The 25,908-nt window shown below is 42.3% G+C and overlaps 1 protein-coding gene across 12 annotated transcripts in view; it reads right to left on the bottom strand.

The window, feature by feature from the left end:
* LOC127656331 (adhesion G protein-coupled receptor L3-like) overlaps window positions 1-25,908 on the bottom strand; it is a 338,006-nt gene that overhangs the window by 243,880 nt on the left and 68,218 nt on the right. For all 12 annotated transcript variants that reach the window (XM_052144613.1, XM_052144656.1, XM_052144639.1 and 9 more), the window contains exon 2: window positions 3,983-4,147. In XM_052144613.1, coding sequence (XP_052000573.1) covers window positions 3,983-4,037 — 55 coding nt within the window. In that variant the 5' untranslated portion in view covers window positions 4,038-4,147. The remainder of the gene's footprint in view (window positions 1-3,982; window positions 4,148-25,908) is intronic.

The raw sequence follows: 25,908 nt of genomic DNA, 5'->3' as shown, positions 1-25,908 counted from the left end.
CCCATTGTATCGTCATTACATTGGATACCAGTTAAATTTTGTATTAATTAAAAAATTCTGTTAACTACATACAAAGCTTTGAATGGTCTAGCTCCACAGAACTTAAGTGACATTCTGACACACTATACTCCATGTTCATTATGATCGCTAAACTCTGACTTGTTAATAGTTCCTAGAATAGTAGATCCTTTTCCTATTTGGCTGCTAAACTACACAACACTGTTTGGGATGCAGACACACTCAGTTTAAGTCTAGACTAAAGACTCATCTAATTAGCCACTCTATTTAATTTATCCATCAACTCACAATTAGGCTGCTTTAGTTAGGTCTGCCAGAACCAGAAACTTCTATCATGATATATAACTCTGCATAAAATTGAATGACATTTATGCTAATATTGTTCTATTTGTTTCTTATTTGATTCATATCTCAAGGGTACCAGCACCAGCCAAATCCAGCTCCGTTCCTGCTTGGTGTCGGACCACTGCTATGCGTCTCTGAGTGATGACGACTAAACGCAGCCGGTGCCAGACAGACATCACTTCAGTCTATTACGATGGACATCAGAGGATGAACTGATGCCAACTCCAACTATAAGACATCAAAAACTTCATATGCCACTGCCTGAACTTTGGATTTAGGATGGGCCTCACCAGAATGACCTGCAGGTTGAACTGCAATGCATCTCATTGATCTCTGCCTGCATCACCTTTGTCTATTGATGGACTACACTCTTGAAATGGAATACATAGACTATCAATTACATGCCAACAAAAGCCTTTATCAGCCAGCTAACAAAGGACAATACATCTATATGAACATCTGCAGTTAATCCAGGATGGAGTTCAAAGACATTAGTCTTTTTTTTAAACACTGGACCTTACAATTCGTTTACTAATCTTAAACCATGACTTGCACTGCACATAAATAACTAATATTGGCATTAAATTCATGCGGTTTAGTCTGGTTTCTCCCAAGATTATTTTGCTCCATTAACCAACATCTTATGGAGTTTTGTGTTCTTTGCCACAGTCGCCTTCAGCTTGCTCACTGGGGTTCTAAATACAATTATTATTTAAAACAGAATTTTTATACACAATTTACAATCATTTTTAAACAAACTACACAATGATGACTAAGACTTTATAGATATTACATGTTTTGTAAATGCGTGATTTTCTGTTAAGCTGCTTAGAAACGATGTGTGTTGTGAAAAGCGCTAAACAAATACAAATTACGACTTTATTTTGCTCAACGAGGAAAGGAGAAGAAACGGGTGTCGATAGTGGGTTCTCCCCTTTCTTGAGAGAAGAGAGGAACATGGGGCATTCCTCAAACTGATACAGAAGTTGAAGTTGTATCATGAAAGTTTTCCTCAATACTTCAGAATATCTGTTTATGAATTTGAGACTCAACAAACTCAACGATCATGAAAAACTTTTGGCCGTGTGTTTAGGCTGAGTTTCTTTACATCTTGTATGTGGGTTATGCCTACAATTCAGTGACAGTCCACAGTGCAAGTTGTAGTTTTTCAATTTATATTTGTGTGTCCCTCAATTTATTGTCCATCCTGTTATATCATGATACTGCCATATACACTCACCTACACTCACCTAAAGGATTATTAGGAACACCATACTAATACTGTGTTTGACCCCCTTTCACCTTCAGAACTGCCTTAATTCTACGTGGCATTGATTCAACAAGGTGCTGAAAGCATTCTTTAGAAATGTTGGCCCATATTGATAGGATAGCATCTTGCAGTTGATGGAGATTTGTGGGATGCACATCCAGGGCACGAATCTCCCGTTCCACCACATCCCAAAGTTGCTCTATTGGGTTGAGATCTGGTGACTGTGGGGGCCATTTTAGTACAGTGAACTCATTGTCATGTTCAAGAAACCAATTTGAAATGATTCGAGCTTTGTGACATGGTGCATTATCCTGCTGGAAGTAGCCATCAGAGGATGGGTACATGGTGGCCATAAAGGGATGGACATGGTCAGAAACAATTCTCAATTAGGCCGTGGCATTTAAACGATGCCCAATTGGCACTAAGGGGCCTAAAGTGTGCCAAGAAAACATCCCCCACACCATTACACCACCACCGCCAGCCTGCACAGTGGTAACAAGGCATGATGGATCCATGTTCTCATTCTGTTTACGCCAAATTCTGACTCTACCATCTGAATGTCTCAACAGAAATCGAGACTCATCAGACCAGGCAACATTTTTCCATTCTTCAACTGTCCAATTTTGGTGAGCTCTTGCAAATTGTAGTCTCTTTTTCCTATTTGTAGTGGAGATGAGTGGTACCCGGTGGGGTCTTCTGCTGTTGTAGCCCATCCGCCTCAAGGTTGTGCGTGTTGTGGCTTCACAAATGCTTTGCTGCATACCTCGGTTGTAATGAGTGGTTATTTCAGGCAAAGTTGCTCTTCTATCAGCTTGAATCAGTCGGCCCATTCTCCTCTGACCTCTAGCATCAACAAGGCATTTTCAGCCCACAGGACTGCCGCATACTGGATGTTTTTCCCTTTTCACACCATTCTTTGTAAACCCTAGAAATGGTTGTGCGTGAAAATCCCAGTAACTGAGCAGATTGTGAAATACTCAGACCGGCCCGTCTGGCACCAACAACCATGCCACGCTCAAAATTGCTTAAATCACCTTTCTTTCCCATTCTGACATTCAGTTTGGAGTTCAGGAGATTGTCTTGACCAGGACCACACCCCTAAATGCATTGAAGCAACTGCCATGTGATTGGTTGATTAGATAATTGCATTAATGAGAAATTGAACAGGTGTTCCTAATAATCCTTTAGGTGAGTGTATATGCCGTCAGTGAGCACGTCACACTATGCGATCCAAGACTGCCGATTTTCCATTATGACAAAATAACTCTTTATGATCTGCAAATTTTGTCTCAAAGCTAATTTCTACATGATATTTTCTAACATGTGTGCATTATGAGAGAAATTGTAAGCTCTTAAATATGGTCTCTAAAATGGCGGTTCAAACCGGTTTCTCAATCATTTTCAAGTAGGTCAGTAGCAGAGTGAAACACACAGATGTTGGGTTGTTTGGGATAATCCTGTGGAATTCAGTGAAGGTCTGTTTATAAGTCTTTGTAATTGTAAACTCAGAAATGACGTTAATTTGCTATTTAATACACAGAGGAATCATCATACACAGAGGACATGTTTTCTGCTGGCCCAAAGAGGCTGCTGATTTGTACTTACCGTACCAACATTTTTACTGGCTCCACCACAAAATTGATAAATGTTATCTTTTGCAACATATTTTTATATGTGAGTAGGTTATGAAATACGGTTTTAGGCACTCCACTTCAACCCTTAACGGTGTTTAAATCACTGTAATGTTACCTATACTGTAGATGCATTAATGCATAAAATGGCGTATTGCTCATTACTTCCAAAAATGCAATAAATCACATACATGTATTCACATAGTAAATGCTCTCCATCACATTCAAATGAAACGTCCCATGAAAATTCACATTAAAGTCGATACAGTAATTCAGTAAGCAATGCCGGTGTGTAGACATCAATATCCCAGATAAAGCTTTAGTATAGATTGCTACATTCAGGTCATTTAATTTCAGCAGCAGGAACAACTTCCATAAAGTGGTTGCTTAAAACACTAGTGCCATTTCCTTGAAACAAAACAGTGTACAATTCATCCGTTGTTTGGTGTAAGAAGCTTTAGGGCTGTGAGAGTGTATTTGCCAGAGTATTTCAGGTTATTTGTGCTTTGCTCTGTTGTATGAGCATATATCCTGTAAGACTGTAGCATATGGAGTGGAAAATAGAACAATATAGAACAATAGCTTCTTTTAATTAGATAAGCTGCAGCACATGGATACCCTAAAACAAACAAGTAAATGAATATTTATTTACATCATAATCAGTGTATACATTTTTATCATGACCTATTTTAGGCATAATGTTTAGATATAGACTTACCTAGAACTGCAGGCCCCAGCAGACTGGCCAATAACAGCACTTGTAAAACCCCCATGGCCCCACCCCTCGCTCTGGATTGGCTGAGTGATTCCGCCCCTTGCCGTGGATTGGCCAGGTGAGTAGGAAGTAAGGTTACTCCTAAATTTTGGAGATCTGCAGTGTCACCTATGAACACACACAAAGAAGAAAGTCCACATTAGAAGTGATTTGACGATTGAAAAATGATAATTTATTGAACGCATCGAGCATGTTTGTTTGGACATGGAACAATGTTAGTAGAATGTTTTTGATCATGTAACATACTTTTCCTTGCCACTTTACCATAGTTCAGTCATGATAACGCTTGGAAAGATTTAGCATGTTAGTATGGGTTTGACAAATTGATAGAATATTGGTCTTTGAAGACTAGATCTTCTACGTGGTTGCTGCAGTGCAAGTACGGAGACTTGCTACTGCTACAACATGCACAGACATACTGAGTTAAGCATGTGGACATGCTGTTATTGATGCTACACTAGAAAAACACAAGACATGCTACATCAAGCATGTACAACAGAATTAGACAATACAATCCCCATGTAGCAGATCTAGACATGTGATGCTGGGGAGGAGGAGGGTTTTGGAGAAACCGCCATTGAAAAGTGCCATTTTCTTAGCATCTGACACCATCACTGCACAATGGTACTACAATGTCAGTGAAATCTGTGACAAACTCTTCCACACTTCTTGGCATGAGAGAGCAATTGCTCTTGATATCTGATGACAGCCATGGAATGTACAGTCAAAGGGCAACATGACAAGGACATTTTCTCTCATCAATTATTAGGAAAAGAATCAGGTCAACACACTCAGTTCAGCTTAAAGAATACAGCTGCAGGCATTACATTAATAGATTACTCCACGTCTTTGTGATAGCCAGGTGTAAATTCTCATGATGCTTTACAACTTTAGAGCTAATGAGAATTCATAAGTTAGAAAATAACACCAAATTATGATTATAAACAGACATATGGCTCTTCATCCATAACAGATGCCGAGCACACTCACATTTCCAAACACATACAGGTTGGAAAGGGATAGATTTTCACTTTTCACACAGAAGTACATTTCAGTCACCTCACCCAACCTCACAGGGTGAGCAAATAATGGCAGGATTCCTCAAATGGAAGTGCATTTTAATTCAAGGGTAGGGATTCATTGTGGTTACCAATAAGCTTTTCAACACCTCTATCTCCTTCCCCCTTCCTCCTCTCACTCGCACTTTCAGTCTCGTGGAATTCTGTTGTTTTGTGCTGTTGGGCTCCAGGGATCGTCCTGATAAACCTTCCTGTGGTATGCTGGAGCGCTCGGCTTGCAGTAGTGGATATGAATAGGTGCTGATGTTTACAGATTCTTCAGTATTGAAATCTCAAGGGGGTTCGAACTGGGAAAGACCAAATACTGGAACACGGGGTTTTAGGTATCAACACACTGGCAACAGACTCCAGAACAAGCAACACCCATTGTTATTCCATATTCAATGTATTTGCAACCATTTGCAGAGTTTAAGGAACAGTTAACCCAAAATTGGCATAACGGACTTTCCCAAATGGATTTATTTATTTTGTGGAACACAGGAAATGTTAGGAAGAATGTCCAAGCTAGTCTTGTCAGTACAAATCAAACACTTGTCTCCAAAACAAACAAAATACCACAAAAAGTATAATTAAAGCAGTCCATATATTTATGAGCTATATTCCAAATCTTTTGAAGCCATAAAAAAGCTTTGCGTGAGCAACAGCGTTGTTTTACAGACCAATGCTTTGGCAACGTCACAGTCAAAAGTGGTGTCAAAAAGGCTGGTGTGAACGGTAAAACAAACCTTTAGCTGACCCAACAGTCCTCAAAAAGCTAGCTATTACCTTTAAGTTTTCTGGTTAAGCTAAATAAAATGTTGTGTTGCGCTGTTGGCTATCAAAACCGTAATGGCAAAACCCGAAGGATTCACTTTTATCGAATTCCTTCAACAGAGCTGACTGGACTAAGATCATTTCCAGCTCTCGGCTTTGCAGCGAACATTTTATTGCAAGTATGTTATAAACTCATATTATTATTATAATAGTATAGCAAAGATTATTTAACAAGTGTCGTACTTTCATTTAAAGGGTAACTAAACACCTGCTCAGAGTCTGACTCCACCCACTAGAAATATTTGAAAATGAAGGAAAAGTGGGCAGACCCCGGCGGGAATAGAGGGAACGAACCGAGTGCGGGGCTGAGCGGGGGCACCTGAGACTCGTAGTGACGGATTAATTGACAGCTGCTGTCAGACTCTATGTTATTATTATTCCTCACACGGTCGCAAGACGACATGTACATGAATCTGGCGTGGTGAGCTGGAACCTGCTTACGTCAGCTGTCACCGCTTACGCCACGAGTACCGCAACAGCCAATAGGAAAATTCAACTGCAGTAGCCACCGTTCAACCTGAAGAGGGCAGCACTCAGACGTTTTTACACCATATATTGTAGAATTAAAACACTTTATACACAAATGTCAAAAAAATTACTTGAATCAATGACCAGTACTAATAAAGCCCCATGCTTACAGATCATTAACTAAAAAAAGTTGGTTTAGGGTTTAGTTACCCTTTAATTGATGATTATAACTAGCTGATTTACTATCAATTGTGTATCCAAACCTAGCTACCTTTCTAAAGGCTAATTTAAGTCTGTATTATCTTTTAGCCATGTTTAAAGGGCCCTTACGAAAATCGAGAGTCCGTGGCAAATTTGCCGCTAACTTTCCGAAATTTGCCATTGATAATTTTCACATGCAAATGATCTTTGTGGGAAATTCTCCACTGTTGCCAAAGGTTTGCCGGAGATTCACCACAACCGGTGAATCACACAACCGGACAAAAACTGACGAAGGTATTGGTCCAGAAACACATCATTAGCTGTGAAAAAAATTACGAAGTATGACTCGTGAAAGATGTCGTCTTTAATAGATGTCAGAGGCAACGTTCACACCGTAGCTGAATGTGAGGCAAATCTGATTTTCTGCTCAAATTACATTTTTTATGGTCCTTCGCATTACATTTGAAATGGTAGCCTTCTTCAGAAACCAGTCTGAAAGTCAAACACTGGCATGTACATCATTATAATATGATTAATTCAATTACAACAAAACTTGTAATTAGCCATTTTGTTACGTGGATAGGACACTTGATACCTACACTCACCTAAAGGATTATTAGGAACACCTGTTCAATTATCTAATCAACCAATCACATGGCAGTTGCTTCAATGCATTTAGGGGTGTGGTCCTGGTCAAGACAATCTCCTGAACTCCAAACTGAATGTCAGAATGGGAAAGAAAGGTGATTTAAGCAATTTTGAGCGTGGCATGGTTGTTGGTGCCAGATGGGCCGGTCTGAGTATTTCACAATCTGCTCAGTTATTGGGATTTTCACGCACAACCATTTCTAGGGTTTACAAAGAATGGTGTGAAAAGGGAAAAACATCCAGAATGCGGCAGTCCTGCATGATTCATAGAATCATGCAGATACAGGTCAGGAGCGTCAGTTAATGTTCACATCAACCAAGAGAATGGGAAAAAAAGAGTGATTTACATGATTTAGACTGTGGCATGATTGTGGGTGCCAGATTGGCAGTTTGAGTATTTCTGTAAATGCTGATATCCTGGGATATTCAACAGTCTCTAGAATTTACTCTTTGAGCTTTAAAATGGATAAGGCGAAGAAAATGCTTGACAGAAAAGATATTGTCTTTTTCTATTGCAGCTTCGTTCTTTTGAAAAAAAATAGTAGTATTTCTTAAAAGTGAAGATTGATAGAAATTAGTTTTTTTCTTGGACGTTGTAGAGACCGTTGTAGCAGCATTCATTTTAACCGTATTAGGGGCTAATCACATCGAATGCATTTTTGCGTCCGTCTGTGTTGTTTTCAAATGTTTTCTATGTAAACAAGCTTTGGGTGTACCTTTTTAACCTTTGCACAGAGTCTCATGCTGGAGCCCCCTGGAAAAAAAGTGTCCTAATTTAAAGCAGGAATGACCCGTATTTGGCTGGTAGAAAGTTGGCATCCCTATTCCTCGGTTGATAACACTTGGGCCAAATTAGGCCAACTGGGGATTAGGTGGGGTCAATGTCAAAGGTGGAGTTTTGCTGAGTAAAGTCTCACTTTCCACCAAGCAAAGACCAAAATAAGCAAACAAATGGCAGCTTCAGTCTCCACCATGTTTCGAGGGATTCAGAGTCTGATATCACATCTTGAGCTTTCCTTTTGCTTGTGAAATGGGCAGGGGGTTTGACGTTGGCGGTGTATTAAGGGTGGGTTTTAGGGCAATGCTGTGAGCTATTTGGCCGATAGTGGGAATTTAAATTTGATTTTGGTCTCACGGCTCGAAGTCTGAGGCTATTGGGCCCCAGTTGACCAGTTGATAGCCCTGACACGCACTGGCCCGATAGTGGAAACATGGTTATGGTGTCAGCCCAGCACAGTTAATTTCATTTTCAGGTGGACCGAAGCACCTCCAACACCCCGAAATTGTATTTTTAATGAGTTCACTCATTCAAAAAGTCCTGGAATGCATTAAGATAAACGGATTTGTCATGCTGTCCATAACAGAGGGGCTCGAGCATGGGACTGGGCTTGAGCTCTGAGAGCTCTTTAGCCCCCACCGACTATTTGACTAAAGCAAGAAATAAAAAGACAATTGGTGATAATTGGTGGAGGGATGCTAGAAAACCCTAACCGGTTTGTGGGAAGTATCATTGGGATATGACCGGCAAGCCTAGATGAACAAGCTTCTCCCGAACTTATGTTTGGAACCTCATAAAAGTCAATCAGTCGGATTGTCGATTTCAGCCAGCGCTTGCCATTTTTGTGTACAATATACATCAGATGATCAGGTGAACTGACTCTTATTTTGACAACATTAAACAAGTGTTATCTGAACGTATGTGTGTGTGTATCTAGGACAGAGTCCCTATCATGAAAACAATCAGGGTGTGTATTCGTTTCCTCTAATAGTGAGCTGTGTGGGGTGACAGAAGCTTTCATTAGGACGAGCCACGAGTCATTCACACACACACACACACACACACACACACACACACACACACACACACACACACACACACAGTAACACAATCCTGTAACACAAATGTTATCTGATGGGAGTGTGAATACACTTGAATACCTCTCTCACACTCTCTCTCTATCTCTCTCTCTCTCTTTAGTCTTTAGGCTAAGGACATGAATAATAGCTCTAATTGTGAAGATTGTTGAGGAGAGGTGTGCAATAAAACATGGCTAAAGATACCAGAATGTATGGTATGTAAAATATCTATTCAGATCTCATGAAAATTATGTGACTGTGGCAACATTTGTGGCAAAATGGCATTGCGTGGTTCATTACACGATTGCAGTAGTTCAGGGGTGAAATGTCCACTGTGTGGCACTAAAAGCGAGTTAAATGTTCATCCAAACAGATAAGGTTTCTAAGGTTAATGCTCTATCAAGTTTTAAATCAGTAGAACCTACTCTTAACCTTAAATCTAAACCTTACCGATAGTGTCATGAAAGCAAATGTGAGATGAAAATTGTTGAAGCAACCTCGTCATTTTGTGGTTCTTCTATGACACTTAAAACTCACATGCCGACTCGTGTGCTCTTCATGACTCATACCCTGATCCTCTGCATTGCAAGTGCAATGCTCCATCAGTTGATCTACAGTGCAATTTGATCGCATTTGTACAAGCATTTAAATGTAGTTGGTTCTGTAATGCATAATTAAAACATATCGCCTTACAAGTCATAATAAAAGTGTTTAGATGTCATAAGATAGCATTGTGTCTGGAACAGTGTACATTTCACCAGGAAACTCCCGTGATACGTACAACGAGCCAGGTTAAAATTAATTTAGCAAAAATGTAGGTAGAGTAACGTGATTCTAAAAGACCAGATTGAAAATACCAAATCGCATGCACACATTTGACCTTCATTCTGTCCCCTCGTTTTGCATGATTTCCCTTTGTGGGCAGAGTCAGAGCAATTCCTCTAGATAAACAATCTTTCATATCAAGGCCTGTGTGTGCACACACACACATACAAACAAATCAGAGTAATAAGGCTTCAAACGCAGCTTTGCATTCCTCATGTAAAAGCAAAGAGATGTAGCTCCACATTTTAAGGTGTCTCAAAATCAGAGCTAGTAAAGTGTCTCAGAAAGTAAGCAGGCTTTAATAGCATACAAGAAATCATAAATACACAATGCACACACACTCTTGCCCCTTTTTATTATTATTTTGGGATTATTATAGATCTGTTCCAACACCAAATGAGCTGGCTTTCTGTCTATTGCCTTCATAGGACGGTACATTCCAAGGCAGCATCCTACTGTTAATGGAACCTCATTGATTTCAAAGACTTGTCATACAGTATACAGCAAATAGCTCTACACACGTTGCATACAAGAAACATGTTTAAAAAGTTTGACAATAACATGTTGCTAAACTAACACTCCAATCCTCTAAAGATACTTTCACAAAAATATTATCGTTTACTCATTTTTAAAATGTCAGGTGATCGAAATATGGCCAATTGCAAAAAACGATTGCTCATGTCACAAAAGACGCAAAGACTTTTGGTACTTTTATTCACCAAAGTGGCATTCAACTGATCACAATGTATAGTCAGGACATTAATAACATGATAAAATACTATTACAATTTTTTACAAAAAAATCTGAACTTCTTAAACTACTTCCTAGTTCTCATCAAAAAATCCTCCATGTGCAGCCATGACAGCTTTGCAGATTCTTGTTATTCTAGCTGTCAGTTTATCCAGATACTCAGGTGACCTTTACCCCACACTTCCTGTAGCACTCGCCATAGATGTGACTGTCTTGTCGGGCACTTCTCACACACCTTACAGTCTAGCTGATCCCACAAAAGCTCAATGGGGTTAAGATCATAACACTCTTTTCCAATTATCTGCTGTCCAATGTCTGTGTTTCTTCGTCCATTCGAACATTGTTTACAGTTACAAAAGTGTCTTTTTCTTTGCAATTCTTCCCATAAGGCCTGCACCCCTGAGTCTTCTCTTTACTGTTGTACATGAAACTGGTGTTGAGCAGGTAGAATTCAATGAAGCTGTCAGCGGAGGACATGTGAGGCATCTATTTGTCAAACTAGAGACTCTGATGTACTTATCCTCTTGTTTAGTTGTACATTTGGTCTTCCACATCTCTTTCTGTCCTTGTTAGAGCCAGTTGTTCTTTGTCTTTGCAGACTGTAGTTACACCTTTGTATGAAATCTTCATTTTTTTGGCAATTTCAATCATTGTATAGCCTTCATTCCTCAAAACAATGATAGACTGACAAGTTTCAAGAGAAAGCAGTTTCTTTTTTGCCATTTTTGGCCTAATACTGACCTTAAGACATGTCAGTCTATTGCACAGTGTGGCAACTCAAATACAAAAACAAACTTGTTAAGCTTAATTTAATGAACAAAATAGTTTTCAAATGTAGAGGAAAGGCATCTCTGACAAATCTAGAGTAATATATCAGAAAAAATTACACTCAAATAGTGTAAATGTGTGTGTTACGCTTTAAAGCAAATAATATAAAGTAGATAAATAACTTTCATTTGTGCTCTAGCTACACGTCCACACATTTTACATTTAAAGGTGGAATTTCACTCTCGTACACCCAGTTTGCAAATGTATGAGTTTGTTTTGATTCCACAGCAGGAGACATTTGCTTGTTCTGCCTTTCTTAGTTTGTATATTCTATATTTTAACCACAGAGAGAATGTTTAGATAAGCACCAAATCTCTACTTCTTTCTTTTTAATGGTGTTTGCAAAGGCAAGCAACACAATTACTACTGCTCAAATATGGTTTGGGATTTGAACAAACCTCTAACCATTTGATCTCAGTATACATTGTCACAGAAAAGACATCCAAGGGATTTAAAAACGTGTAGAGTTACACAATGGAGTCACATCTGTTGATCAGGACACAACTGATACACACACACACACACACACACACACGAACACGAACACAAACACACACATATTCGGTTTGTCTTGCTGTTCTCTCCCACTGAGGGACAATATGGTCCTCCACGCGGGGTGCCTGATTGGCCGCTGAGTCCCTCAATCACTGCCAATGTCCAATTGTTCGCTCTCTGATCATGTGACACAGACCCCAGCGGTCCGAGCTGTCATTCATTCTTCAAAATGTCTCTCTCGCTCTCTCCATCTGTTTGTCCTTCTCTCTCTGCGTCCTCTTCTCTGACCTCTCACATCTCGCAAGCGGTTGGTGGTGGATTCCTAGAGCTCGTAGCTGTTGTTCAGTGTGTGTGTGTGTGTGTGTGTGTGTGTGTGTGTGTAACATATGACTGAAGCCTTGAGTGTTTATTGCTCAATATGTCAGGAAAAGGTGTTATTACTTTCGCCCCCAGAGGACGAAACGCAGACTGAGAAATAGCGAGATAAGCTTGGATAGACCGAGAGAGAAACGGAAAGACAACAAGACTTCACTTATGGTTCACATATTATTTCTGGGTGAAATAGTGGAGTTAATGGAGACAATTATAGTTTCAAGCAATTACAGACATCAAGAAGTCTATATTGTATTTTGTGTCTTTTATCCCATATCTATAATATACTGTAAAGTTGTCAAAGATTACTGGTTATATGCCTTTCAAATTGAGTCATTCTCTTCTATTAAAAAACATGTGTGTGTGTGTGTGTGTGTTGGGGGTGACCCGTTTAATATGTCCCTCTCAAACTTCCTGTGTGTAGGAATTACTTCAACACAGGAAAGAAAACTCCACTAGTAAATGGGATCTTTAAGGGGTTTCGTTTGCAATAATGACCAGCTGACTGTAGATAACCCTGCTTATTACATGGCCCTTACCAAATCCATAATTAAATGAACATTAAATATTGATCCAAGTCGAAATTATGTTACTATGTGAGAAGAGAGAGACCACGGAGTCTCTAGAAACAGCTGAATTCAACCTCCGGGTTGCGCCAGAGTTCTGTAAGGTGTATATATTGCGAAAATGACTGCTCATTATCCTGTTTATTGTAAGACTACATTCCAAATAAATACATACATTTGCTATGTTGTTTTGAGCTTAAATGTTCTAATTAACTTGTAAAGATTGCAGAGTGATATGAAAAGTAGGATAGATGATTTGCAATACCCGGATGACCAGATGTGCGGTTAATATGTAACCACTGGATGCCACGATTGACCAACCAGAATAGAGTTCTCTTACGAGAGGTTCTCTCGTATTGCGTAAGCTAGCTTACGCTACGGGAAAGATTCATCTTTTCCGAGATACTGAAGCCAAAAAATTATCCTTAATTTTGTATCATTTGTCAACGCAGTGCAGCAACTGCAGACCTTGAGCGGGCTAGCTAGCGAGCTCATTGGTTGCTCTGCGGCAACTGCTGCAGCCTATAGATCGAACTTGGCGAACTCGCGTCCAATGAGAGGCGTCACGCGCTTACTGCATCAAAGCCCGCCAAAATGGGCGTGGCTAGAGTGCATATAAGCGTAGTTCGTAGGCTGGAACCCTGATTTTCATCTCTTCAGCGAAGCTCTTCGCATCTCTGAACTGGAAGCTGCGTCGCCGTTCAAGGGCATCTAGCAAGCTTGGACAGCGCTCGAAGAAGCCGGCCGTCTCCGCCACCTTCAGCCATCCTGCGAGCTGCGCCATCCGGCGACGTATCCTTTTTTAGAGCAAGCTAGTTCTTAACGAACTTCACAAAAGAGTAACGAGCGTCTTTTTTAAGATGCCTCACACCACTTGCGCTTCATGCCGCGCCCCTCTCAGCGCCGGAGACCGCCACATCATCTGGCGCTCTCTGCCTGGACTGGGGCATGCAGAGCTCGCCCTCGCTGAAGGCGGATGCAACCTCTGCGAGGAGCTTCCGATGTCGACCCTGCGGGCTCGACTCGGCGCTCGGAACCGAAGCCGCCGCGCCTTCCGTTCGCCAGCGCAGGAAAAAGCGCCACTCCCAAAGGCTGCCAGAACCGGTGATAGAAGCGACTCCCTCGCCGGAGCCTCTCCCTCGAGCATCGCTCTCACCCTCCCGCCCCGGGATGCGCGAGTTGCCACCCAGCGGCCGCGACTGCTGCCATCTCGGAGGACGAGGCGGAGGATAAGGGCTGTTCCATCATGGCTTCGACAGCGAGGAGTGGTCAGGCTCCCACGCCTCCTCCTCGGCCCTGGAATCCAGTAGGACCCGCCCGAGTCGAGGGGAACTAACACGCCTCCTCACACAGGCCGTCGACCGCCTCGGGCTCGAGTGGTCACCGCCCCTGAACAGGCTCCCAACAGACTCGACGGCTGCTTTCTTCAGAGCCGTCGCCACGCAACACCCGCGGCCCGGCCGCTCCCTTCCTGCCGGAACTCCACACTCAAGGGCTACTCCTCCATCCCCCGGTCGAGGATTCGGTAGCAGCACACCTTTGCCCGCCCTCGCGAGATGGCGGTCTAAGCCAGTGCTCCCGTCTAAGGCCCGCAGAGCGACTTCTGCCTATGTTGGCGCGCTTATTCCGCCGCCGGCCAAGCCGCATCTGCTCTGCACTCCATGGCCGTCTTACAGATCCTCCAAGCGGACCTTCTTCGGAGTGGGATGAGAAAGGCAGGCACCCAGAGGCTGTTACAGATCTAAGAAGCGCGACGGACCTCGCCCTTCAGCGCCACCAAAGCTGCAGCCCAAGCTCTAGGGAAGTGCATGGCCTCGCTGACTGTGACCGAGAGACATCTGTGGCTAACGCTAGCCGACATGGGAGAAGCAGAGCGCTCCACGTTCCTCAACGCACCGCTCTCTCCGACCGGTCTCTTCGGCTCCGCGGTGAGTGGCATTGTTGACCTGTTTTCAGAAGTCCAGAAAGCCACCCAAGCCATGAACCTCTTCCTGCCACGTCGCGCTTAGCTCCTCTGCAGGCCGCCCACGTGACCAGCCTCCTGCACGAGCCTCTTCACAGCGCCCAGCTCAACAAAGTCAGACTTCTCAGCGTCGACAGGGCGGCCGCCTCGATCAGGCTCAGACAGCCGCCGCGAGACCGCCGCCGAGACCGCCGCCCAGCGGGCCTCGGTCTAAGGTTGTGCTGAAACCTGAGCAACCGAAGTCCTCCTAGCCTTGTTGAAAAAACGACGGCTCAGTCCGCCGCGGCCGGACCACCGTCAAAGCTTCGCCCCCTGTCAGTCCCCCTCTCTCAGGCTACTACAGTGGTGGATTCAGCAGCCAACAAGCCAGTGATACTGCCCGCTTGCCTGCACTCAAACGCCGTAGCGCAAACATGCCTTATGTGTAGAAAATGTGCCCACAATCCAGTGTTCACCTCTACACACAAGCATTACACTTCCCGTGTCCCGATCAGAGCCCACTCACATAAAGCGGACACAACCCGCTCGAGTGTTAGAGTCAATAAATGCGCTCACGAATACGTGCGCGTGCCCATTCTCTGCCCGCTCTGTCACACGGCCAGCAAACACTTCTCTGTATGTAAGTCCCGTGCCCGTGACTATGCTCGCAAGCATCACTTAACAGATGTGACTCTTTCCCCATTCACCTCAATCGGAAGTCACTCACAGAACAGCCTGTCCCTGCTGTCTGCGAGCAGTCATGCATAAGCACAGTAAGCGGCCACACATTCTGTTCAGCTGCTGTGTGCGGCAATCAGGGTGATTTGGCCATTCACCCTCTAGCGCTACGCTTCAAACGTGGGAAGCTATCCCTGGGATATCCAAATGGGTGTTAAGCACAATAAAACAGGGCTATTTGCTACAGTTCGATCGCCGCCCTCCCCGCTTCAGAGCTGGCTCGAAACTATTGTGAACACGGAAGCAGCCTGCATGCTTCGCTCAGAAATAGCAAACCTTCTGTGCAAAGGGCCATAGAGAAAGTGCCGCTTCGCTGAGCTGAAGTCGGGTTTTACAGCCGTTATTTTCTTGTTCCCAAGAAAGACGGCGGCCTCAGACCAATATTAGATCTCAGGGGTTTGAACAAGGTGCTTGCAAAAGACCGCTCAAAATGCTTACAATCAGGAAACTCCTCGCGATACGCGCCAGGGGACTGGTTTATCTCTCTCGATCTGAAAGATGCCTACTTTCAGATTCAGATAAATCCCGTCACAGGCCATTCTTGAGATTCGCCGACGGCCAGGTTTATCAATACACCGTCCTTCCGTTCGGCCTGTCTTTAGCACCCCATACTTTCACGAAGTGCATGGATGCGGCGCCGCACCCCTGCAGAGTCAGGGCTTGCGAATTCTGAACTATTTGGACGACTGGCTGATTATGGCACAGTCACATACGGAGCTTCTGTCTCACAGAACAGTTCTCCTCAGCCATCTGAACAGTTTGGGTCTTGCAGTCAATTGGACCAAGAGCTCACTACAGCCCAGTCAGGCAATTTCCTTCCTTGGAATAGAACTAGACTCCGTGGCAATGACGGCTCGCTTATCTACACAGCAGCGCCGTGTTCAGCGACTAGCCGCGTCCTTTCAGATGAACAGCCTCACGCCTCTGAAAAAATTTCAGAGAGTGCTAGGTTACATGGCCTCAGCAGTACTTCAGCTGGGTTTACTGCGCATGCGCCGCTTCAGCATTGGCTAAACACCAGCGTCTCGCCGGGCTTGGGCCACAGGCCGCCAGCCGATCAAGGTGACTCAGACCTGTATTTCAGCTCTGAAGCCCTGGACAGTGGCCGAATGGTATCAGCGGGGAGTGACGATGGGAGCTGTATCTCGCCGAAAAGTCATCTCGACAGACGCGTCCAACACGGGTTGGGGCGCGGTCTCGCGAGGGCTCTCCGGTTTTTGGCCTATGGTCAGTTCAGGAAAAGCTCCTTCACATAAATTGTCTGGAAATGATAGCGGTCGAGTACGCCGCTTGTGCGCTTTCTCCGGTCATTCAGGGTCACCACGTCCTGGTCCGTTCGGACAACAGATCTGTGGTATCCTATCTAAACCGTCAGGGCGGTGTCAGATCCAGGAACCTCTTCCATCTGACCTAAACGCATACTGAGTTGGTCCCAGTGCCACCTGCGCTCGCTGAGGGTGACGCACGTGCCAGGCCACCTGAACGACGGCCCAGACATTGTCTGTCCAGAGACAATATTCCTCCAGGGGAATGGTCCCTGCACGCTCAAACAGTCCAGAAGTTATGGCGCATATTCGGCAGAGAAGAGATAGACCTCTTGCATCAGAAGAGAACTCTCACTGCCCAATATTTTTCTCGAAAAGTGAGGACGCGCTGGCCCAGGACTGGCCCAACCGCCCGCTTTACGCCTTCCCTCCCATCTCGCTCTTGCCACAGGTAATGCAGAGGATCAGGGAAACGCGTCACTCGGTGCTCCTCATAGCCCCGTGTTGGGAGAATCAGACATGGTTCCCGGAGCTTCCGCAGCTGTCACTGACAGTGCCGTGGCCCATCCCAGTGAGAGCAGATCTCCTCTCTCAAGCTCGCGGCACGATCTGGTATCCTCACCCACAGCGCTGGGCGCTGGGTGCGGCGCGCGTGGGTGATCAACGACTACCCGTCGCTCTGCCAGAAGGGGTAATAAACACCATAATACACGCTAGAGCCCCTTCCATGCTCAAAGTGTATGTGGCGGCCGTCACGGCGTTCGCTGAACACCTGCACGGCCAGTCACTGGGAAAAAACGAGCTGGTCATCCGCTTCCTCAAGGGAGCTAGAAGGATGAACCCCCCGCGCCCCCCATCGGTTCCTATCTGGGATCTTTCTATAGTTCTCGAAACTATGAAAGCCCCCCTTCGAACCGCTTCAATCCGTGGATTTGAAACTTTCACTCAAAACCATTTTTCTGACTGCCCTGTCATCAGTCAAACGTGTGGGAGACCTTCATGCGCTGTCTGTCAGCGCTGCGTGTCTTGAGTTTGGACCAAGTGACTCCAAGGTCATTTTAAAGCCTAGACACGGCTATGTTCCCAAGGTGATCGGTACTCCTTTCAGAGCACAGGTCATTTCCCTATCGGCGCTGCCAGCATCCAATATCGAACGCGACGCCAATCTCCTTTGCCCAGTCAGAGCACTGAGATTGTATACTGCGCGCTCCGCCTCTTTCAGACGCTCTGAGCAGCTTTTCGTTTCGTTCGGAGGGTGCACCAAAGGTCTCGCCGCCTCAAAACAGACACTGTCTAGATGGATAGTGGACGCTTTTGCTGCCGCATACGCGTCAAAAGACCTGCCATGCCCGTTACACTCCACTAGAGGCATGGCCTCATCGTGGGCATGGTCCAGCGGGATTTCCATTCACGACATATGTGTGGCAGCGGGCTGGGCTTCCCCCTCCACCTTTGTCAGATTTTACAATCTGGAAGTGCCCGCCCTGCAGGCAAAACTACTAGCGGTTTAATACGCTACAGCTCCCCTGGTGAGCTGCACTGATGGGACTCATTCCACACAGACCGGCACCGCCGCTCTGTCGTTCCCTTCCCACTATGTGCTTATGTATTACACACACACACTGGCCCGCACTCTTGCCGGCCAAATATTATTTCCCCACTCACAAGGGCTCCCCCGGGTCCCCCCACCCCCGGGGCTCATGCAGTGGATGCTTGGCGCGCACGGCGTTGACAATGGGTTCCCGTGAGCGTAAGCTAGCTTATGCAATACTGAGAGAACCTCTCGTGAAGAGAACGAATCGGTTACCTAACATAACCTCGGTTCTCTCTAGATGAGGGAACAAGTATTGCGTAGCCAGCCGTGCTTCGCGCCACGGCGCCTTTCGCTTCATTCAATGAAAACCAGGGTTCCAGCCTACTGAACTACGCTTATATGCACTCTAGCCACGCCCATTTTGGCGGGCTTTGATGCAGTAAGCGTCGCGGACGCTCTCTCATTGGATCGCGAGTTACGCCTAAGTTCGATCTATAGGCTGCAGCAGTTGCCGCAGAGCAACCAATGAGCTCGCTAGCTAGCCCGCTCAAGGTCTGCAGTTGCTGCACTGTGTTGACAAATTATACAAAATTAAGGATAATTTTTTGGCTTCAATATCTCAGAAAAGATTAAACTTTCCCGTAGCGTAAGCTAGCTTACGCAATACTCGTTCCCTCATCTAGAGAGAACCGAGGTTACGTTAGGTAACCGATTCGTTTTCCAGAGAGCCTTGTAATAACAATAAGAGATTTTAACAAACGGTTGGGGAAAGATAGGAACTTTCCACTGCACACATTAAGAGATGAGATTAATGAATGAAAAAAAAATCCTCATTGCGTATTACACATTGCTAATATTCACCGAAATGGCGCTGGTTTTCATGCCGGAGCCTTGCTTGGCTGTTGGTCGTGGGAATCTAAAGCCTATGACAAACCGGCCTGTTTTTCCACTGATTGAAAACCACTTGAGCAGGGATGTACTGGGTAGCTTTACGTGAAAACCTAACCTTCCCACACAAAAAACATGGCGCACACTAGCGTGTTCGTGTTCAGATTTTACTCTTGTTTTAGAGGAAATATTTAAACATACAGAGCAATGTAATCCAACATTATTACATTACTCAAGATTGCCAGAGACAACATCTATTCTCAAAACTGGTAATGTAGGTACATTATTTTGAATGATCTTTTTAATCTGGCTTAACTAGCAAAGTACTATAAACTATAAGAGTGGAATCGCTAATTGGTGTATGGTTTTATTTGGGTTTTTGGCATTACATATATTACGTTAACGTCTTGATTGAGAAATCCACTGGAATTCCACCAATAGCAGCGAGTAGCAAAAAGTAGCTAGCCAAACTGTTGTATTTCGAAACATTTACAAGACAAAATCAGAGATAAAATATTATCTCGCCCTCCACCAGAACACACACACACACACACACAACACACACACACACACACACACACACACACACACACACACACACCCCAGACCAGACCAATTAGCGATAGCCTGGATATATTCATAGGGTGTAATTATGAAACGAGACTTGCCCTAGTTCAGAGAGAAAACAGGAGCAGAGTTTAGACAGTCAGAAAAGTATTATACATATACACAAACACACATTTACAAAAACACACATATACACAAACACACATATATACACAGAGGTGGACAAAGTGCACAACTCCATTACTTGAAAGTACAGCTACTGGTCAAATATTACTCCATTACAAGTGAAAGTTGTAAAGACAGATTTTTAGTTAAGTATAAGTACAGAAGTACTTGGTTTTAAAAGGTTTTTAAAACTTAAGTATCAAAAGAAATTTCCCATTTTATGTCAATGCACTGTTTTATGATTGATGCATTGTTGTATGTAATAAATACCTTATGCCTCTGAAGCAAACCTACTGAATACATGGACTAGCATGTAGTATCTGTTGAATAAAGAGCTTTTAGAATGTTACAAAACCTACAGAATTGAAACGACTCAATTGACAAAAAAGACATAATCACCACCCACACAAAAGCAGCATGGTAGTGTTCTCGCACACCTCTGGCAGTGTGCACACATCTATGTGTATACATTCATCCACATTTGAATCAAGCAGACAGTGAAATTGCTGTAAATACAGACATGACCACGCAGTTCTGCTGTAAGTCCAGGACTAGAAAAGACTGTTTCAAACCTATATATGATAAAAACTCTCTGGCTCAGCGGCTGTATAAAAATATATACTCAAGTACAGATACTCAAAGTGTACAGTACTCAAGTAAATGTATTTCGTTACTCTCCACCTCTGCCTATACATTATAGATGCAACTGAGATTAACTAACTAGAACTAATGCTATTAAAGAAGTGTGTGATTTTTTTGGTTAAAATGATGAGTGAGTTATGCTTGTGTGCTTTAGGGGTGTGTTCAGTCCTATCTCCCACACACACACACATACACACCCACCTTCCACACGATTACAGAATAATAGGGCACAGGTATGGTCTACTTTATGAATCAGGAGGTGAGATTATGAAGTGAGTTTTTTTTTTTTACTATGCTGCCATGAGGTTCTCAACCATTGTAATTTAATCGGACTCGGCTCACCACAGAGAAAAGTACAGTCATCTATCACAGCGACAGACAGAGAGAGAGAGAGAGAGACACAGAGAGAGAGAGAGAGAGAGAGAGACACAGAGAGAGGGGGGGGGGGGGTAGAATGTATAATGCAGGACAGCATTCCCTATTGTTTTGCTCATTTTCATGCGCCCAATGAAAGGATTTATGATTACAAATGAATTACATTCATATTTGAAATTAGGCATCTTAAAGCTGATGTGTGCAATATATTCCACATTTACTTGTCAAAGCAAACATAAATTTTTTTTTATTCCAAACGAGGAATAAAACTGACCTTGATCTTTTGATATACTGTATAAGAGGTCACTGTACTTTAGAAACATGAACTTCCTCCTTAATAGTAAAAGAGCATTCATTTACAAGTTACAAAAACAGCTCGTTTGGAATTTGTGACATCACGAGGACCAAATACATCTGCACATGACTGCTTCTTTAGCAAGACATCAACGCCTATTTTTCACAATTGAACCTTGGCCCCGCCTACCGGTGCTCAGTCAGTCACACGGGTGCAGAGGAGAGAGATTACCAGTCATGGGAGATTCATCTACACTAAAGATCCAGATCATGTGCCTGTATGGATTTAAATGTTTTTCTACATTAATGTGCACGGCTTTGACCGTTATCATACATGTCCCGCCACTTTTAAAAGACGCAATGTCAAGTAATATCTCCAAAAGGATACCCCCATTATTTTTCATCTTGCTGTTGATCTGGTTTGAAAGGCGTCCTGGACAATTTTTGCAGCAATCTGTGCAAATTTTTATTGTTAGTATTTTGTAAGCATGCACTACATGGACATCTTCTACAGTTTTAATGCATTTCCGCATAATACTGGTGATGTGCGCACGTTTTAAGAGTGGTACAAGTGCAACTTTTCAAAATACATCTCATTCTCCTGCTGCCACTGACTGGGAAAAACATATCCTGTTCTGTGTGTAAACAAACCAGGAAAATCTGAGATGTCGCTCTGGTGAAGACCAGCTTCTCTGATTTGGCCTGTTGAAGCATCTAACATCACATGGATTGTATAACATTTGTGTACTCAGAAGATGTCAGCTTGGATTGCTTGTGAAACAGTCACTGTATGATTCAAGCTTTGCAAAAGAACTGTTTTGAAAGATGGGGCAGTTAAAATGGGACTATTGGACAAAAAAACATTAGTAACCAGTTCCATTCACAAATGTTTTTGTAACCGTCATGACTGTTTGATAGTTTATGCTGTGCTTGAGTGAACAGTTTGATGCATTCAGATGAAATGTGTTGGGCATATGTTGTGCATTAACACTGATATGTATTTTTATAATGTTGTGTCGAGTTTGTTAATTTTCTTCAAATTTTATTTTAAAAAATTGCTGATTTGGAAGTGCTGCATGATGTTAGCAAATCACAACAGTGGATGTTTACAATTAAGTCTTTAATGGCCAGACAGCTTAAAACTGAGCATTCAAGACAGCGGGCCAGAGACGGGGTGGAAAATTATTATATAGGACTAAATTATGACTGTTTTGGAGCAAAAACACTTTACTAACATTATCAGTGGACCTCAGGGAAGATAATAAAATTATATATATATAAAAAAATACAAATCATGGCCCCTTCAAAAGTGCTATATTGGACAGATTGGAACGGTTTAGCACAGCGGACATCAAAATGTCGAAACAGCCCATTGACCAACATTGACAGAATGTTCAAATGAGCCAATGGAATGCTCGTTAAATCAAACTCCAATTATTTAAAAAATTCTAATTTTAACAAAAGATCTGCTTTTTTATATCCATCGCCATCGTTAGACTGCAAAGATGGAAGAGAAGCTGCATCTGATGTGGCATATAGATGTTACAATTGCTCCTCCGAATGTATTTAAACCATGTGCATAAAATATGCTACTGTCACACTGTCCATATCACTCCACCAATCACACTATTTCACCTTAACTAGAACCAGTGTTGGTTGTAATGCATTACGAAGTAATTCCTTACTGTAATTAAATTACTTTTTTCGTTGTAAAAAGTGATTACTCTTAATTTTTCAGTAATTTCATTAGTTACTTCTGATGTAATTGTGTTAAATACTGTATAGACAACAGAACAATTCGATATAAAACAATAGTAATTTTAAAATCTAAATTTATCGTCTAATGTTAAAATGTATGTTTACTAATTTAATACAGCCCCCTTAAATTATTTGGCCAGTTCATGAATAATTTATTTGATTTTATATTATTTATTTGAAAGAATTAAAAAGAACAATTTAATGCCTATCCTTGTATTTTTCATCTGGTCAAGGTTGATAAAGGTTTTAGAAAGTAATTAGTAATAAGTAATTCAATTACTTTTCGGACAGTAATTAGTATAGTAATCTAATTACACTGTTGAAGATGTAATTAGTTATTAGTAGTTAGTAATTAATTACTTTTAGGGTAGACTATAACAGTTACTCTTTATTTTCTTTTCTTGATAAAACCATTATTGCACCATTATTTTGCTGACACATTTTTATGTTCGCTTGCCAAAGTCTTGTCTGACAGCTTGAAGTTTTAAAGGTTTAAGTTTAAAGGTCATTCAGTCCGTGCATTAAGTGGAGTGGTTGTTAGGATGTTGCTAGGTTCTTCCAACTGGTTGCTAGGCAAATTTGGTCTTCAATAAAACAGATACAGTTAAGACCAATCAAGATTTATTAATCAAATCAATGTAGGAAAGAATTCCAAATGGAATTCAGAATGCAAATATTGAAATGGCATCTTTGCTGTCGGTTAGATTTTGAATAGCAGACATTCTTTCAATGCAAGTTATTGAGAGATGTTCAATGTTTTATCTTCTGTTTATTCAGTATAAAGTTTATACAATCAAAAGTAGACGGCACATGATTCAAATTATATACAAAAGTCATGTATGGCTTTAAGTACAAGAATGTTGGTCATCTCCAGGACAGCAAAGATTACGATACAGGGTACGATAAGTTTGGCTCGGAAATGTCAAAAGATAATTGTACAAGAGAAGAGAGCCACACTTCAAAAGGTTATTTTACCTGCAAACACACCAACACACACACACAGAAAAAAAACACTATCTCTCTTATGCCTTTATTCGTTCGTATCCATCCTCTCGCTTTTTCATCACCAGCGCTTTGATGGTCTGTAGGGGATGCGGTCCTCTGCTGGATAGCGTCTCTTCCATTCAAATTCAAAGCTGCTGAATGCGGCTCTCTCCTAGCGCAGCCTTTTTATTGAGTAATATTTCTATCTTTTCATCTTTGGAGAGATTGTAAATCGCACCGCTTCAGAGCGCGACATGAAATGGTATATAAACCCTCCGTCCCGTTTGCGCTCGCACTATGTCGATGCATAATAAGAGATGTGGAGATGCTCATAAACTTCTAAACAACTTTTCTTTCAGCCGGATCTCTGGAGAGGCTCCAGTGTGTGTGTGTATATATATATATGCTAAAATGTGAAGTAGCCCAGACCGTTTTTCAAAAATTGATGACAGTCATGCATAAATTATGCAAAACTTTGTCCTTGTGCCAAGTAACGCTTTTATGGAATAATAATCCAACTGCTGTTGGGCGAGGAGAAGAGACACAACCACAACTAACAACTAGTTAACAACTAGAGATTACTAGAATTTTTAATCCACTCCAAAATGAAAACATGTCATCCTTTACTCACCATTTTGTCATCCAAAACTAAAAACTTGCTTCATTTTCTGTAAGCAACATGGAATTTCTTATTTGTTTCTTTTAATTTCGCAGTAAAACATGACCAGGACATTTTCTTCACAGATTTCGAGAATCACCCAATTTCAAAGCAGCCCATACAACTCCTGCTCTATAGATCAAGTTTTCTGAATTCATACAGACCAAAATGTTAATAGTTATTTGTTGATATCATGCTTGCCGTCACGGAGCACATTTACATGCACATTCTTACACCCACAGTTGAGAGTAACAGAATACATGTAACAGGATTACGTATTTAAAATACTAAATATTACCAACTGTATTCCACTACAGTTACAATTTAAGTAGTTACATAGTTACATTCAAAAAGTATTTTAAACAGCGGTGAAACACTATGATTTGCTTCATTCATGCGAGCGCTTTCACACTGTAGCGAGTGAAAAGGTGGATATGACGCCATTAAGGAACTTTCCCTTGGATAAGTTCACCAACAAATTTAAATTCTCTCACGATTTACTCACCTTTAAGCCATCTCAGAAGTGTATGAATTTCCCTCTACAGCAGAAACAAAGTGAGGATTTTTATAAGCACATTTCAGCTCTGTTTGGCCATACAATGAAAGTGAATGGGTGCCATTAGACTGCTGGCTGTTTGACAGTCCAAAAGGCATATTTAGGCAGCATAAAAGTAATCCACACGACACCGATGTGATAAGTCGGAAGTGTGCGCTTTGTATACAACAGAGGAACAAACATCACGTGACAGTTAGGTAATTTTAAACAGGAATACAGAGCTGGGTGGAAGCAATGATTTAAAGTTTAAAACTTTACCGATTTTTTTCTTACACCAGGCTATCAATTGCTTCAGAAGAGATAAACTGATTGACCAGAGTCATGTGGATTATTTTTATGCTGCCTAAATATGCATTTTGGACTGTAAAACAGCCATCATTCTAATGGCACCCATTTACTTGCATTGTATGGCCAAACAGAGCTGAAATGTGCTTATAAAAATACTAATTTCGGTTCTGCTGCAGAAGGACAGTAATACAAATATATATATATATAAATCCTTAAAACAAGATATATTTACTTGAGTACCAAAACTACATAATATATTTAGGTTTTTTTCAGAGAATGTATTTTTACACAAGTCAATTTTTTTACTTTATTT

The sequence above is a fragment of the Xyrauchen texanus genome, chromosome 2 (genome assembly GCF_025860055.1).
Source record: "Xyrauchen texanus isolate HMW12.3.18 chromosome 2, RBS_HiC_50CHRs, whole genome shotgun sequence".
In the NCBI taxonomy this organism is placed as follows: domain Eukaryota; kingdom Metazoa; phylum Chordata; class Actinopteri; order Cypriniformes; family Catostomidae; genus Xyrauchen; species Xyrauchen texanus.
Note: the sequence above shows the minus strand (reverse complement) of the source record. Positions and strands in the feature narration are given on the sequence as shown.